Raw genomic sequence first — 16,342 nt, forward strand, 5'->3', positions numbered from 1 at the left:
TTGTTTGTAGAAAAAAGGTCTAGTATAGTGGGATGGGTCATACCAGCTGCCCGGTAGTGACCATAGCCCTGCTGTAGTTAGGAGTAGGTTTGGACTTGGTTGCAGTCAACGTAACAGTAAAATTTAGAACCACTGTAGCTTGAGATGTATTTTCAATACAAGATTTATCTTATGTATGTTTATAATACCTCGTATTAGGTATACACACTTACATTATTTTTTAGGACAGTTTTAGATTCACAGCAAAATTGAACGAAAATACGGAATTCCCACACCCCACCCGTCACCCTCCCCCGCCCCTACAAATGCACACAACCCCCCACCTCTGTGGGAAACATTCGTTACAGCTGATGAACCAGGACTGACACATCCTTACCCCCCAAAGTCCATAATTTAGAGCTCCCTCCTGCTGTTACGTGTTTGTGGGTTTTGAGAAATGTGTAACAACATGTATTCACTATGACAGAATCATGCAGAATGGTCTCGTGGCCCTAAAAGTACCTCGTGCTCCACCTGTTCATCCCTCCTTCCCCGTCCCTAGAAACCACGGATCTTTTCCTGTCTCCAAAGTTTTGCCTTTTCCAGCACGTCATATAGTTGGAATCAAATAATCATGGTAGACTTTAATTTCTGAAACTCAGTGTCAAAAAGGGGGAGCAGGTTCACATATATTTTTAGAAAGCCTCATTTGGTAACATTTTCATAAATAAATGTAACCACTGTTTTTTTATATTCACATAGTTACCAGACACAAAAGCAGATGTTTTTCTGTGGCTGAAGGGCTGCGGATTCACTCCTCTATACACTTCTCAGTTAAATAATGGGCGTTGAAATGTAAGTGCTGTTATCATAGTTTGATTCCCTTCTCCACCCTCCAGTCCCAACTAGAGTAAAGTGGGGTCAAGTAGTCTCATAAGCTCTAAGCCCCTTTCCAAAGCCGTTCTGGCAGCGGGCCTGACGATGCTTAGGCCATGAGCACACGGTGTCTAGCTTGGGCTCCTTCGTCATCCCTGTGCACGTGCTCTGGCTTGGCTGCTGGGTGCTGGCCAGAGTGCCGTGGAGCAGGGCCAAGGCATCATGCATGAAGAAGCCCTCGGTTAGGGTTCCGCTCTCCGTGATTAGACTGAAAGGTTTAGTTGCCACTTGTCATCAACCAAGTTTCTCACACTTTGCCTGATGAGCTACTTGTATTGATGTCCGAAAGGAACCAGAAGGCTCTAGAAGTTTTTAGTTCTTATTTTAAATCACCATCCAGTGAATAGGGGCTCTTACCAGTCTGTGATCTTCTGGCTTTATAGGAGGGATTATTGCTCTTTCAATAATAAAAAGGCTTAAAAGGTGGCTTTCACATTTTATTTTTACTTTTTACATATGAATAATTATACTATGATAACATGCATTATGTATGTACTAAAGAACAACTAAGATAGTTTTTAGAAAATGTCCCACTTCTTCCTTTTGAGATCCTAGAGGTCAGAGGATGCTGTTCCATAAGTTCCTCTTAAGATGTGTTACCAGTCTGTTTATTTTGGCAAGATAAACTGTTAAGACTTAACAAATGATGTCTGCAAAGCACGTGCTTTGTTAAGTATATAAACAGGCCACAGATGTTTCTTTGGGAAGAAACTATTTTATTCATCTCTGTATTCCAATGCTGGGCTCTCAGCATTCAGCATATTTTTGTTGAAGGTGTAAAACCACCCTTTTTTCCTGCTGCTAATAACACATTGAGCACTCTGCATGGCCATCGTAGCTGTCTTTGTTCATTTCCTAAATCTTTTTTTTAGTCTTCAAACCACCGTAGATAATTTTATTATGTCATATTTGATACAGACAAAAACTAAGACATGATGTTCTGAAACATTATGAAATCATCATGAGTGAACCCATGACCCATCCCAAGAACGTTACCAGGACCGCATTGATGGTGCCACCACACTCAGGCTAATCCCGTGACCCCAGCTGCTCCCTTCTTCCACCCCTGCAAGAGAAGCGCCCACTGTTCTCGATGTTGTCATTCTCTTGCTTTAAAATTTTGGGGGGCGCCTGGGTGGCTTATCGGTTGTGTGTCCAGCTTCGGCTTAGGTCATGGTCTTGCTGTTTATGGGTTCGAGCCCCAGGTTGGGCTCTGTGCTGACATCTCAGAGGCTGGAGCCTGCTTGGGATTCTGTGTTTCCCCGCACCCTCTCTGCTCCTTCCCCACTCACGCTCTGTCTCTCTCTTAAAAATAGATAAATATTAAAAATTTTTTAAAAAAGATTTTTGCTCATTTCTATGTATAAGATGTATCGTTGTGTGAATGTTACAACAGTTTTTCTCCATTCTGCTGTGAGTGAACTTTTGAGTTTCCTTTTTTACCATTACAAACAGCATTGCAGTAAACATTCTTCCACATGTTTTCCTAGTATGTATTCGTGAGAGTTTTTCTTCTTTTTTTTTTACAAATAGTTTATTGTCAACTTGGTTTCCATATAACACCCAGTGCTCATCCCCACAAGTGCCCTCCTCCATGCCCATCTCCCCCCTCCCCCCCCACACCCATCAGTCCTCAGTTTGTTCTCAGCATTCAAGAGTCTCTCATGGTTTGCCTCTCTCCCTCTCCCCCACCATTTCCCCCCTTCTTCTCCCCCATGGTCCTCCGTTAAGTTCCTCCTAATCCTCCTATACGTGCAAACATGATATTTGTCCTTCTCTGCCTGACTTATTTCGCTCAGCATAACACCCTTAAGGTCCATCCGTGTTGCTACACATGGCCAGATTTCATTCTTTCTCATTGCCATGTAGTATTCCATCGTAGAGATAAACCACATCTTCTTGATCCACTTAGGCTCTTTCCATGTTTTGGCTATTGTTGAGAGTGCTGCTGTGAACATTGGGGTCCATGTGCCGCTATGCATCAGCACTCCTGGATCCCTTGAGTCAATTCCTAGCAGTGCTGTTGCTGGGTCATAGGGGAGTTCTATTGTTCATTTTTTGAGGAACTTCCCACACTGTTTTCCAGAGGGGCTGCACCAGTTTACATTCACATCAACAGTGTAGGAGGGTGCCGGTTTTGTGAGAGTTTTTCTAGGGTCTAAGCCTAGAAGTGGAATTTTTGGATGCTAGGATTTATAAATGTTCACTCTTACAAGACAGTTTCAAATTGATTGCTGAACTGATGGGACCAACTGCATGTTCAGCAGTGGTGTGTGTGAGTTCTCATTGATCCATTGTCTTCACCATCATAGTTTTGCCAAACTTGTAAGTAGTATATGATATGGTCTTAATTTGCTTTCCCAGGTGCTGATAACGTTGAACATCTAACATTGAAATATATAGATCTTTTCCATGGTTAGTCTTATGAAATGCTTGTTCAGTCCATTGCCCATTTCCCTATCAGGTTGTTTCTCTCTCTCTTTTTTTTTTTACTGCTTTTGTTTGTTTGTTTGTTTGTTTTTAATGTTTATTTATTTTTTTATTTTTTTTATTTTTTATTTATTTCTAGGAGAGAGAGAGAGACAGCGTGAGCAGGGGAGGGTCAGAGAGAGAGGGAGTGACAGACTCTGAAACAGGCTCCAGGCTCTGAGCTGGCAGTCAGCACAGAGCCCGACGCGGGGCTCGAACCCACAAACTGCGAGATCATGACCTAAGCGAAAGTCGGTCGGACGCTTAACCGACTGAGCCACCCAGGCGCCCCAATTTAATGTTTATTTTTAAGAGAGAAAGAGAAACACGGAATCTAAAGCAGGCTCCAGACTCTGAACTGTCAGCACAGAGCCTGATGTGAGGCTCAAACTTACAAAGTGTGAGACTATGACCTGAGCCGAAGTCAGATGCTTAACCGACTGAGCTACCCAGGCACCCCTTTCTTACTCCTTTGTGGAAATTTTTTATATATTCTGTACACTAATTATTTTCTCAGTTACTTGTTGCAGATCTATCTTCCTGATTTTGTGGCTCTTCTTTTCCCTTTATGGTATCTTTTTTCTTATTACTAACTTGGAATAATTTTAGATTTACAAAAAATTGCTAAGACAGTTCTTTTTATGTAGTTTCCTCTATCATTATCATGTTATATTATCGTGGTACATTTGTCAAAACTAAGAAATTAACATTGGATGCATTGTTATTAACTAAACTTACAGGCTTTATTTGGATTTCATCAGTTTTCTTCCTGTCATTTTTCTGTTCTAGGATCTAATCCTGGACACCATATTGTATTTAGACATTATGGTATCTTTTGAGGAACAAATGTTCTTCATCTTAGTGTAATTGGACTTACTGACATTTGTCTTATTAGGGGTGTCTGGCTGGCTCAGTCAGTAGAGTGTGTGCCTCTTGACCTCAGGGTAGTAAGTTTGAGCTCCATGGGCATAGAGATTACTTAACAGAATGATTTGCCTCATTAGTTCCTTGTTTCAGACACCTACCCTTCCTGTGTTTTCTTCTAAATGTTTTAAAAGTTTGCCTTTCATGACTTTACCATCTTAGAAGTTAATTTTTAATATGGTATCAAATAGGGATCCAGGTTCCTTTTTTTCCTCATGGATAACAGATTTGCCCCAGTTTTATTGAGAAATAATTGACATACATTCCCCTGTAAGTTTAAAGTGTAGAGCATGATGGTTTGATTTACACATCTGTGAAATGATTGCCACAATAGGTTTATTAGTTAATACCCATCATCTCATATAGGTACAATAAAAAGACAATTTTCTCCTTGTGATGAGAACTCTTAGGATCTACTCAAATAACTTTCCTGTATATCACACAGCAATGTTAACTGTAGTCATCATGTTGTACATAACCTCTGCAGTACTTATTTATCTTATAACTGAAAGTTTGTACCTTTTGAGTACCTTCCTCTAACAATTCACACCCTCCCCTACCCCACCTCAGCACCTCCCCACATCTGCTAACCACAAATTTGATGTATTTTTCTGAGTTTGTTGGGGTTTTGTTATTTTTTGTTTTGTGTTTTTTGTGTTCTACATTTAAGTGAGATCATTGTAGTATTCGTCTTTCTCTGACTTATTTCACTTGGCATAATACCTTCAAGGTCCATCCATGTTGTCACAAATGACAGATTTTCCTCATTTTTTTTAAGTGGCTGGAAAATATTCCATTGTGTATCTATACCATAATTTCTTTATCATCTGTCGATGGACACTTATGTTGTTTCCATGTCTTGTCTGTTGTAAATAATGGTGCTATTAACATGGAGTTGCAGATTATCATTTTGAGTTTGTATTTCCTTTGGATATATTCCCAGAAGTAGAATTGCTGGATCATATGGTAATTCTGTTAATTTTTTGAGGATTCTGTATACTGTTTTCCATAGTGGCTGTATCAATTTATGATCCCACCAGCAGTGCATAAAAGTTCCCTTTTCTCCTAATCCATGTCATTATTTATATCATTTATTAATTTTTTAATCTTTTTTAAAGAGAGCTTATCCATCTATTTTGAGAGAGAGAGTGTGTGTGGGAGAGGCAGAGAGAGAGAGAATCCCAAGCAGGCTCTCTGCGGTCAGCGTGGAGCTTGAGGTGGGGCTTGATCCCACGAACTGTGAGATCATGACCTGAGCCAAAACCAAGAGTAGTTGAACATTCAGCCAACTGAGCCACCCAGGTGCCCCACCCCCATGCCATCATTTATTATCTCTTGCCCTTTTTATGATGGCCATTCTAACAGGTGTAAGGTGAGGTCTTTTCACTTCGTTGCTGGTTTCTTTTGCTGCCAGCAACATTTATTTAACAGCCCTTCATATCTCAAAGGTACACAACTACTGCTGTCACATATCCAGTTTTCACATAAGAGTGGATGTTTCCTGAGCTCTCTAATCACTTCCATTGGTCAGTTTTCTATTTATGCACCTAAGGGGATATCTACACATGTGATAGGACATACCTCCACCCACACCCCCACTGCCTGCCAGTTCTTCAGAAGAGTCTTGGATGTATTTGACTTTTTATTCTTCCATATAAAATTTGTGGATTTCTCAAGTTGGATTGTGGTAAGGATTATGGGGAATCTTTAGTGAAGAATGGATATCTCTCTTATATTCTGTCCATAAATGTGGTATCTCTATACTGATTTAAATATAATTCATTGTCTCAAAGTAAAATAAAAGCTTTTTTAGTACCTTATATTTTTATTACTGTTGTGAATAGTATCTTTTTTAAACCTCATTTTTCTGATTGCTGCTGGCATAGAGAAATAGAGTTGGTGTTTATATATTGATCTGATATCTATCTACTGACCTTTCTAAATTCTTACTGGTTCTAATAATTCGTCTTTTCAGTCTTCTCTGGACAATTGTATCATCTGTGAATAATGAAAATTTTGCTTTTCAGACTTCTCAATTTGTATTTCTTTCTCTTCTAGTGTAATACATTCCTTTTTCTTCTTGTACAGTGTAGATACAAGTGGTTATAGAAGATATCTTTTCTGGTTCATCATTAGGAATAATATTTGCTCTAGGTTTTTGAGCTATCCTTTATCAAAATTGCTAATAGGCTTTTGTAAAACAGGAATGAGTATTGAATATTATTAAATGCATTTCTGCTTAATCTGTTAATGAACTAAGTTGTTTCTAATAGTAAAATTACCCTTGCATTTCTGAGTTGAATCGAACTAGATGATCACATATCATGGCCTTTTATGAACAGTTGGATTTGTTTGTTGTCAGAATCATAACAGCTCCACTGATTACTCTCCGGTGCTTTCTGTTTTTCTCTTCTCTGGACTAGTTTGTATAATGTTGATTGTTTTATTTTCTTCTAATTTGGTAGATCTCACCTGTAATTCTGCTGAGCCTGGTGTTTTCTTTTACATAAACCAACTAAAAATTTTAAATGAGTAGTTGTGGGAGTATCCAAGTTTTCTTTTTCTCCTTGGTCCATATACCAAGTCACATTTTTTTCTAGGAATGTGTCCATTTTTAAGTTTTTACTTCTACTTCTTTCTTCACATTTATAATTTTAAATTTGTTAACTAATACCATTTCAGAATACAATTTTAATGTAAAAATGGAATATGCTAATTGGTAAAAGTATTTCAAACAGAGTATAAAATTAAAATTCTTCATAAAACCTATTTTACTTATCACTTTCTTGGCCTCTCTTTACTCACACATAGGTTTATAAACCCCCTCCCCATTATGGACATTTAATATTCAATAATTGCTTTTAAAAATTTTGGGGGGAAAGCAAGTAATGAGAATTAAACCAAATCAATTATAGTTTCACTTTCTGAAACTTGTTACTATTAATGTTTTAATGTATTTTTTCCAAAATTTTAATGTACTTTTTCCAAATTTTAAGGCATAGAAGTTCAACTTGTTACATAAAAACAAAATCATTACTTTTTATTTATATTATTATGACCACTATTTCATGTTATTGATTAGTGTTAAAAATCATGATTAGGGGAATGGTTCATAAGTTTATTGGCATGGATTTAAGTAACACTGAAGCAAACATTTTTAAGTTTATTTTTGAGAGAGAGAGAGCGAGCACACGCGTGCCTAGAGAGTGGGGGACGGGCAGAGAGAGAGAGAGAGAGCACGAGAGAGCCCCAAACAGACTCCCTGCTATAAGTTGGTGCCAGATGTGGGACTCAAACCCATGAACCGCGAAATCATGACCTGAGCCAAAATTAAGAGTTGGATGCTTAACTGACTGAGCCACCCAGGCGATCCCAAACATCCTTATATGTAAGTCACCATGTGACTCTGCTGTTAAATAGACATTTCTTAAGTCAGTTTCATCTTCAGTTAACCCTTCAAATGGTGTCTTGTTGTACATTAGGCCATTCTTCACAGCTGCTCTTCCATGAATGAATCAGGCTTTAGCAGTGGCTGTGTTCCAGAGGAAAGAGGAAGGGTAATGAGCATAGCAGTTGAAACTATATTTGAGATTATTTTATGTTTTCATTACCTTCTTTGTTTCGTAGAATATTTCTGGTGGCATTTAAAATGAAGTAATCTTTTAAAACTTGCAAAAGACAGAAATAAGAGTGGTAACTGAAGATTAGAGAAAAACCGCAATTGAGAGATGCAGGCTATAAGCTTACTGGATTCAACAGTAAATTTGACTTCTTAAATTTCTGTTTGAAGTGCCCTATAATTTGTTCCTACAGTTTTTTTCCCTAATGGAGTGAGATCTTTTCTCCCAATTTTAACATGACTATTGTTGGTATAAAAGAAATGTCACAATGGGTTTATTTTCTTTATATCTGACCACCTTACCAAATAACTATTCTAACAGTTCTAAGTTTAATTTCTTTCTTTTTTTTTTTAAATATTTTTATTTATTTCTAAGAGAGCGAGAGAGAGACAGCATAGCAGGGGAGGGTCAGAGAGAGAGGGAGATACAGACTCTGAAATAGGCTCCAGGCTCTGAGCTGTCAGCACAGAGCCCGACACGGGGCTTGAACCCACGAACCGCGAGATCATGACCTAAGCGAAAGTCGGACGCTTAACCGACTAAGCTACCCAGGCGCCCCTCTAAGTTTAATTTCTTTGAATTTCTTTTTCTGAATGTCATCTGGAAATAATTGTCTTTTTTTTTTTTTACTTTCCTTTCCAGTATTTGCATTTACTCCTTTTCCCTCCTGTATCACCTACGCCCTCCAGGTGTTAAGTAACAATTGTATTAGGACTCCCTATTTTACTCCTAAGCATATCACCATATAGGGGTGCCTGGGAAGCCCAGTTGGTTAAGTGTTGGACTTTGGTTCAGGTCCTGATCTCACGGTTCATGAGTTCAAGTCCTGGGTCGGGCTCTGTGCTGACAGCCTAGAGCCTGCTTCAGATTCTGTCTCCAGCTCTCCCTGCCCCTCCCCTGCTCATGTGTTTGTGTGTATGTCTCTCTCAAATATAAGTAAATATTAATTTTTAAAAAATTTTTAAGTCATTTTTGTGGAAAATTTACGTAAGAATGAAGGGTGAAATGAAAAGAATGTCCTAAGGTAATTTAATAAGGATTTAACGCCTATGAAGTTCTCTCTACATATTCTTAAATATGCTGATGAGGCCAGTCTATTTTCATCATTCTTCACTTTTTCTAAAATCATTTAAAAGTGTATAGTAAGTACACATTTAGTATTTTTATTCTAATAGTTCTCTTGACTACAAAGAAATGTTAATATGATTTTTATTTGAAAAATACATGTTTCACAAAGAACTGAACAGCTAGTTTTCTAAAAAGGTAAACATTAATTTTTGTTTGCTTAAGAATTATCTAGATTAAGTTAGGAAGATTTTAGAAGGTATAATAAAAAGCCTACACATTTTTACTGCAGTGTTTGATTAATTTTAGAATGCTCTCAGCTAGATTATGGAATAACTGGGAACCTTTGCTGAAGGAACAACTCAGGAAATGATTTATCTGTATAACTGTAACTCTTGTTATAATTCCCATCTTATTTCTGTAGCCATTTGCTTTATGAGTGTTGTTTTCTCTCAGCTTGACAAAGACGACATGGTGTACATGGAGGCGTATGACAAGTTGCTGGAGTCCTGGCTGACTTTGGTTCAAGATGACAAACATTTCCATAAAGGCTTTTTTACCCAACATGCAGTTCAAGTTTTCAACTCCTATATCCAGTGCCACCTCGCTGCTCCAGACGGCACGAGGAATTTGGTGAGTTTCAAGCTGGACCGTCAGTACAAATGTATTTCATCACAGCTCTGTTTCACCTTTTATCCTATTACATATTGTGTAACCCTAGAAATTTAGGAGGAGCATCATGAGAAGATGTGCTGAGAGCATTAGAGACCAAAAGTAACCCTGTTGTCTAAGTGAGTTCATACTGGTGGGGTGCTGCTCGTAGTTACCCCGGTACTCTTCAGTTCAGTGACCCGCCTGGTCTTCCTAGTGGCTGAGTGATATAAATGACTTCTTGTACATAAAGGATCGTGAATCTTCAAGACGTCCAATCTTTTCAGTGACAGAAGTTAAATTCTCTGGGGTGGGAGGTGGCTTGTGAGTGCAGTTTGCTGTGTTTACATACATGCACTGTAGGGCGATACCTTCTGTTTCTTTGTCTTCTGTACCCCTCCCCCCCTTTTTGGAACAACTAGCACGGTCAGCGCAGTTAGATAGCGGGCCTGGACCACTGGGTTGGCTCTGCCCAGCTCTCCTCGGGAGCAGTGCTAAAGCTGTGTCACGGTGCAACAGACGTGCGGGATTTCTTCAACAAAGGAGTGCAGCTCCTCACTCTTTATTTCTTTCATTGACAATAGACTGCCAATGGTGTGGCCTCTCGCGAGGAAGAAGAAATAAGTGAACTTCAAGAGGATGATCGAGACCAGTTTTCAGATCAACTAGCCAGTGTAGGAATGCTAGGAAGAATTGCTGCAGAGCACTGTATACCTCTTCTGACAAGGTACACACAGTCCAAAGAAACCCCATGGAGCAAATGTTCTCTATTCACAATTCCCTGGAGAGCACTTTAAGTGTTTACAGACTTTAACACCCCCACCCCGTGCCCCAGCACATGGAACAAGTGGACAGAAACATGCTCATGGTTGCATTCCTTGGCTTGTGCACATGGAGCCCAGGCCCAGGCCCTACAGCATAGATGGCAGAGTTGTGGAAACGTGGTATGAGAATGGTTTGACCCGTATCAATAAAAACGTGGAATAACCAGTTTTCAAATGCCTGTTGTAAACTTGATTGTTTGTAAAGCAATGTTTTAATTCTGTGTCATAAAGAATAAATCACAGTTCCTAAACTGCTCTGAGAACAGTTGTGTACTACAATAAATATCTTCATATATGTGCTTCTGTGCTAACATCTTAATTTATGTTGTCTAATAAATGGAAATTATGTATATGATTTGTTCTAGCTTTTGTTTAGTGAACTTTATGAAACTTTGGGTTTTCCCCCCTTTTTAGTTTATTAGAAGAAAGAGTCACCAGGCTCCATGGTCAGTTACAGCGCCAGCAGCAGCAGTTACTTGCCTCACCTGGCTCAAGCACCAGAGACAGCAAGATGCTTGATGATCTCTATGAAGATATTCACTGGCTTATTTTAGTTACAGGTTGGTTGTTTATTTCTTTGTAAAATGTAATTGCCACAACTGAGCAGTTTAAAGTTCTTAGATGTTAGAAGAAGCTTCATATGTTAAAATAAATTCCATACATAGTGTTGGATGAACTTTGAGTACAGATGCTGTGTATCACAGAGCTATGGATGCATTTTTAAAAAATATTGTCTAACATGTATATTTAATGCCTATTGCATACCGAATACCTTATGTGGCGTTCATTGCAGCCCACTTAGTACTGTTATCAGGTTTCATTATTATTATTGTCCTCATCTTATGAATGAAGGCGCTGAAAGAGAGTTTTACGAAAGTAGCCCATGGTCACACTGCTATTAATTTTTGGAGCCAGAATGCAAATCTAGGCAGTCTGACTTGTAGGGTCTTCTTTTATAACCATACTATCAGTGTTTCTGTGTTTTTAATAATCAAGGGAAAAAAATCTTAATTTTGGAAAAGGCATTCCCAAATATTGATTTTTTGATATAGATAATAGAATTCCTATTAAGTTTACAGAATATAGTACTAAAAATTATTAAAAGGTAGTAGATTAAAAAGCCTACATGTCAGTATGAATTATAAAATTGGTGAATAAAACATATGTCCTTTGTATTTTGAGAGTTAATTATCTGAGAAATAGTTTCTACTCATCAAACTTGAAATTAACAGTAACATTTATAATTTATTTTTACATCAATTTAATATGTATATAAATCAGATAAAACTGAGAACATTTATAGTGCAATTTGATAAATGTAGATTTGTTAAGTGTTCATTTTTAATTTTTTTTAAACTGAAGGCTACCTCTTAGCTGATGATACTCAGGGAGAGACTCCGCTAATACCTCCAGAAATAATGGAATATTCCATTAAGCATTCATCTGAAGTTGACATTAATACAACACTTCAAATTTTGGGATCTCCAGGAGAAAAGGCTTCTTCCATCCCAGGGTACAACAGAACAGATTCTGTGATTAGGTAATATGAACTCTATAGCTGTGCTCTTGTAATTTATACTGTTTTATAAATTCTGAGTTGATGGGTAGGTGACTCCTGTGTTAGCCACGTTGTAAATCTGACACATGAAAGGAAATAAAACTTGGAGAAGCCTTGAAATACACAAGGATGGCAAGTACTCGGCATGTTTTGAGCAGTGCCCCTCCGGTGAGAATTGACAGCTATATCCCGAACTGAGGAAGACACAGGGGACATTATTCTGAGTACAGGGTAGCTCGGGAGGGCCGCGTCCCTGGCTGTCAGAGTGCAGCGCTGCTGCGGCACAGGCGCCCTGACGAGCGAAACACAGCCTGTGACACTCCCAGGCACCCGGTGAACGCTAGCAAGTGTCTGTTGTTCACGAGCTAAAGCTACATGTCAGCGGCTTTCTGAAGGAAAACTGTGATTCGTACCTTACAAAATTGAAGTATTTGTTCTGAACATTTGAAGCTTGAGTGTCCTGTCAGGTAAAGTTAGAAGATAGTAGTGTGCCTCAAATGAGAAGTCATTTTGATCTTCCTAGGAGTAGTGGCAAAATTTCCATTAATTGTTCACGGTGAAATTAAGGAAGGATACACCTAGACCAAATATCCTCCTAAAAGTGAATTTAAAAACAACATCTGAAATCTCAGTATCTTTAAAGTGAGGTTGCAGGCAGATACACCAATAAGGAGATAACATTGGTTTTTGTCAGTTGCAGAATCAATAACTCAAGCAGGGTGCTGTCCCCTTCATCACTTTAATTTAATTCAAAAATACATGGATATCGTTTATACCTGTGCAGTAGAAAATAGAATTTTTTAAAAATGAACTATCAAATGTTTAGGAATTTATTTCCTTTATTGTTTATTTTCTTGTTTGAAGTAAAATATCAGTGCTCTATTTTTGGAGAAGTTTTATCTCTTTTTTGGGATTACTACAGGCAGTAGGTTAATTGCTTGTGAAAATCATTGCCTTTGCTTTGGTTTGATTCATGGTGAATGCTAATTTCAAAAGCAATTCATTTCAGGGTGCTGTCATATTATATTTTTTGTCATATTTCTTGCCTGGGCAGTACCATCAGGAATGCTTTCCTTGTATTTTCAGTGCTTTTTCAATTTTTGCCAGTCTCAGGTATCAATGTGGGAGCAAAATATTTTTGTATCTGAGAGCACAGACTATGGAGGGTTGAGGTGAGGTTTGGAAAACAAAAAATCGCCTTTTTTTTTTTTTTTTGTAAGTCCAAAGAATTAATGTGAAATTGAAAGGTGTATGAGAGAAACATTCCTTGTTTGACTAAAAAAGTTAACATTTCTTGAAGAATTTATCTTATGCAAGTAATTAATTGAGTACCAGGTACTGTTCTAGGCATTTGGGATGACGACAAAAATCATCCCCCTTTAAAGCTCCTTGTGGGGGAAAGATGAATGGATGAATGAATGAATGAATGAGAGAGAGAGACAAAGAAGGAAGGAAGAAAATAATAGTATGTTAGAAGACTGTACGCACTCTGGATAAGAGGGTGAGGGGAATTAGTAGTACAGATTCCTGGGATTGTGTATAATTTTAAATGGTGTAATCAGTATAGGCTTTATTTAGAAGGGGACTTGTCGGCAAAGACTTGAGGTTGGTAAGGGAGGCCATGAAGGCCTGGGGAAGAGCATTCCAGGAGAGTGAACAGGTAATGCAAAGGTCCTGGGGCACATCTGGCATATTCAGGCAATAGTAAGAACTGCCATTGTGGGTTGAGCAGAGTGAGGTGGAATTTTGTCAGGAGGTGAAGATAGAAGGGAAAATAGAGGGATATCAGATAAAGTCTTTAGCCTTTGCTCTGAATGAAGTAGGATGCCGTTGTAAGGTTTTGAGCAGCACTTAATGTGCAAGAAGGTTACTCTGCTGCACTGAGGGTAAACTATGAGGGACAAAAATGGAAGCAGGGAGACCAGTTAAGAGGCTAATTGTAGTAATCCAAGGGAAAGATGATAGCGGTCTAAATCAGAGTGATAATAGTCGATGTTGTGAGAAACTAAAAAGCTCTGTTAGACACATTCTGCAGACTTTTGGTTTATGAAGTGCAAAGGTAATTCAAGATTGATTTGTACAGTATGGGAGACTGTGAGTGCTGTTTGAAATATAAAGCATGTTTTTTTTTTTTAATGTTTTTTAATTTATTTCTAGGAGAGAGAGAGAGACAGCGTGAGCAGGGGAGGGTCAGAGAGAGAGAGGGAGTGACAGACTCTGAAACAGGCTCCAGGTTCTGAGCTGGCTGTCAGCACAGAGCCCGACGCGGGGCTCGAACCCACGAACCGCGAGATCATGATCTAAGCGAAAGTCGGACGCTTAACCGACTAAGCCACCCAGGCATGTTTGTTTAGATAGCATACTTAAGAAATTAAAGTTGCATTAGAAATTGGAAATACCAACAATTAAAAAAGGTTTTGAATGTAACCTTGTGTGTCAACTACACTTTAATTAAAAAAATGCTTTGAGTTGTTTCAACTCCCCTCCCTCTATTCCAGGATCTGAGGATCCAGTAGGAGTCTGCTCAGAGTGATAGAGGCTCGCCCGGGTTTGCCCAGCCCGGCGGCAGGGAAGGACCCAGGGGTGCTTTGCGAGACGCGGCATTTGGACACATAGTTGAGGGAGGAGGAGATACAGCAAAAGGCCAAGAGTGCACCAGGCCGCGAGGGGCGCAGAGGCAGGGCCTGCACGCGAGTGAACGGGGAGGGGGAGGGGTGTGAGGACATGGAGGAGGGGGATGGCGCTGGGTTGGGTCAAGGAGGTAGGAGTGAAACTGGCGTGGAGGACGGGAGGCAGGGCAGTGAACTGGTCAACCCGAGGCGGCAGGATCCTTCCGTGGAAGGTGGTCTAAAGGGTGACCAGGAGGGTCAGGAAGCGTTTTCATCAGCGGAAAGAGGCAGGTGGATGTGAGAGGCTCCGTCAGGTAGCCCGTCAGGTAGCCCCGAGAGAGAGTGCCTGACGGATGGGCAGGGGAGGGACGGGGGCGGGCTCCGGGAGCCCACAAGGGCCTTCCTGGGCTACTCTTCTTTACCTTGCTCCTGCTGTACGAAAGCAAGGCTGAAACGCTCCCTCATTCTGAGACCTAACGAGATGGGCAGACGGGTGTATCAGCGCGCAGAGGGCCAGATACAGGGCCAGGGCCAAATAGCGTGGTGGTGGGCGTGAATGACTGAGTAATGGATAACCACTGATTTTACAAGTCAGGAGGTATTTAGCCCTTTGCATTAAAGGACATTGAAGAAATCAAGTTGTCAGTTAATATTGATAATTACAAATAATTTTTGATGGTAGATCTTTGAGATTTTTTGCATAAAACTAGGAAGAAGTTCAAATAATTGAGGAACCCTGCTATTTAAAAAATGCTTTTTCCATTTATGTGAATAAGCTCTCTCTATTTCTATAAAAATGAAAAAGGAATCAAATTATGCTCAGCTCTGTCTTATTCTGGGAATAAGTAATATATATACATGTTTTTAATAGCTGCTAATGTTTTTTAATAATTTGTTAATTAGTAATATTTTTTCACAGATGCATGAACTAATTTGGAAAAACAAAATCCTGCTACATTAACCTCATTCACAAATGCATAAAATTTTACTTTTATGTGTAAGAATTTTTTTAACCTTTTTTAATGTTTATTTTTTTGTGTGAGAGAGAGACAGATCGCGAGCGAGGGAGGGGCAGAGAGAGAGAGGGAGACACAGAATCCGAAGCAGGCTCCAGGCTCTGAGCTGTCAGCATAGAGCCTGACGCAGGGCTCAAACTCACGAACTGCGAGATCATGACCTGAGCTGAAGTCGGACGCTTAACCAACTGAGCCACCCAGGCGCCCCTATGTTTAATAATTTAAGTTTGTGTTATACTTCACTCAATTGTGTACTCATAAGTATTGCAACAGTAGATAACTCAATCCAAAAGACATTTTAAAGCAAAGTCAGGGTCACTGGGAATTTTTTAAAAATTACATTTCAGTAACTACACATATCTGTTTCAGAGAAGTATGTGATGTGGTCAATAACATGAGTATAAAAATGTAAGATAATCTGTGGGGAAATGAAATAAAAATTTAAGGAGACAAAGAATGTATTAAGTTCCCAACTGTTAAAGAAAAACTTATTTTTCAAATGGATGATGGTGGGTATCAAAACAGTGATAATTATATTCCTATGCATAAATTTAGAAAGTTACTGTAATTATTTAATTCAGATTCTGTTAGGCTGCAAATTATATCATTTAAAACTATTCTTACCGGAAAAATCTGATACATTAACTTAAATGTAATGTGAGGTCCTGGGGTGTTTTCGTTCATGTCCACC

At 39.1% G+C, this 16,342-nt stretch overlaps 1 protein-coding gene across 4 annotated transcripts in view; it reads left to right on the plus strand.

Annotated features, from left to right (window-relative positions):
• Positions 1 to 16,342, plus strand: part of XPO4 (exportin 4) — a 123,172-nt gene that overhangs the window by 88,467 nt on the left and 18,363 nt on the right. For all 4 annotated transcript variants that reach the window (XM_039254867.1, XM_039254859.1, XM_039254886.1 and 1 more), the window contains exons 10-13: positions 9,450 to 9,626; positions 10,229 to 10,371; positions 10,883 to 11,028; positions 11,831 to 12,008. In XM_039254867.1, the coding sequence (XP_039110798.1) occupies positions 9,450 to 9,626; positions 10,229 to 10,371; positions 10,883 to 11,028; positions 11,831 to 12,008 (644 nt within the window). The remainder of the gene's footprint in view (positions 1 to 9,449; positions 9,627 to 10,228; positions 10,372 to 10,882; positions 11,029 to 11,830; positions 12,009 to 16,342) is intronic.

Source organism: Hyaena hyaena, unplaced genomic scaffold (assembly GCF_003009895.1).
Source record: "Hyaena hyaena isolate Hyena2069 unplaced genomic scaffold, ASM300989v1 scaffold_11, whole genome shotgun sequence".
Taxonomy (NCBI): Eukaryota; Metazoa; Chordata; class Mammalia; order Carnivora; family Hyaenidae; genus Hyaena; species Hyaena hyaena.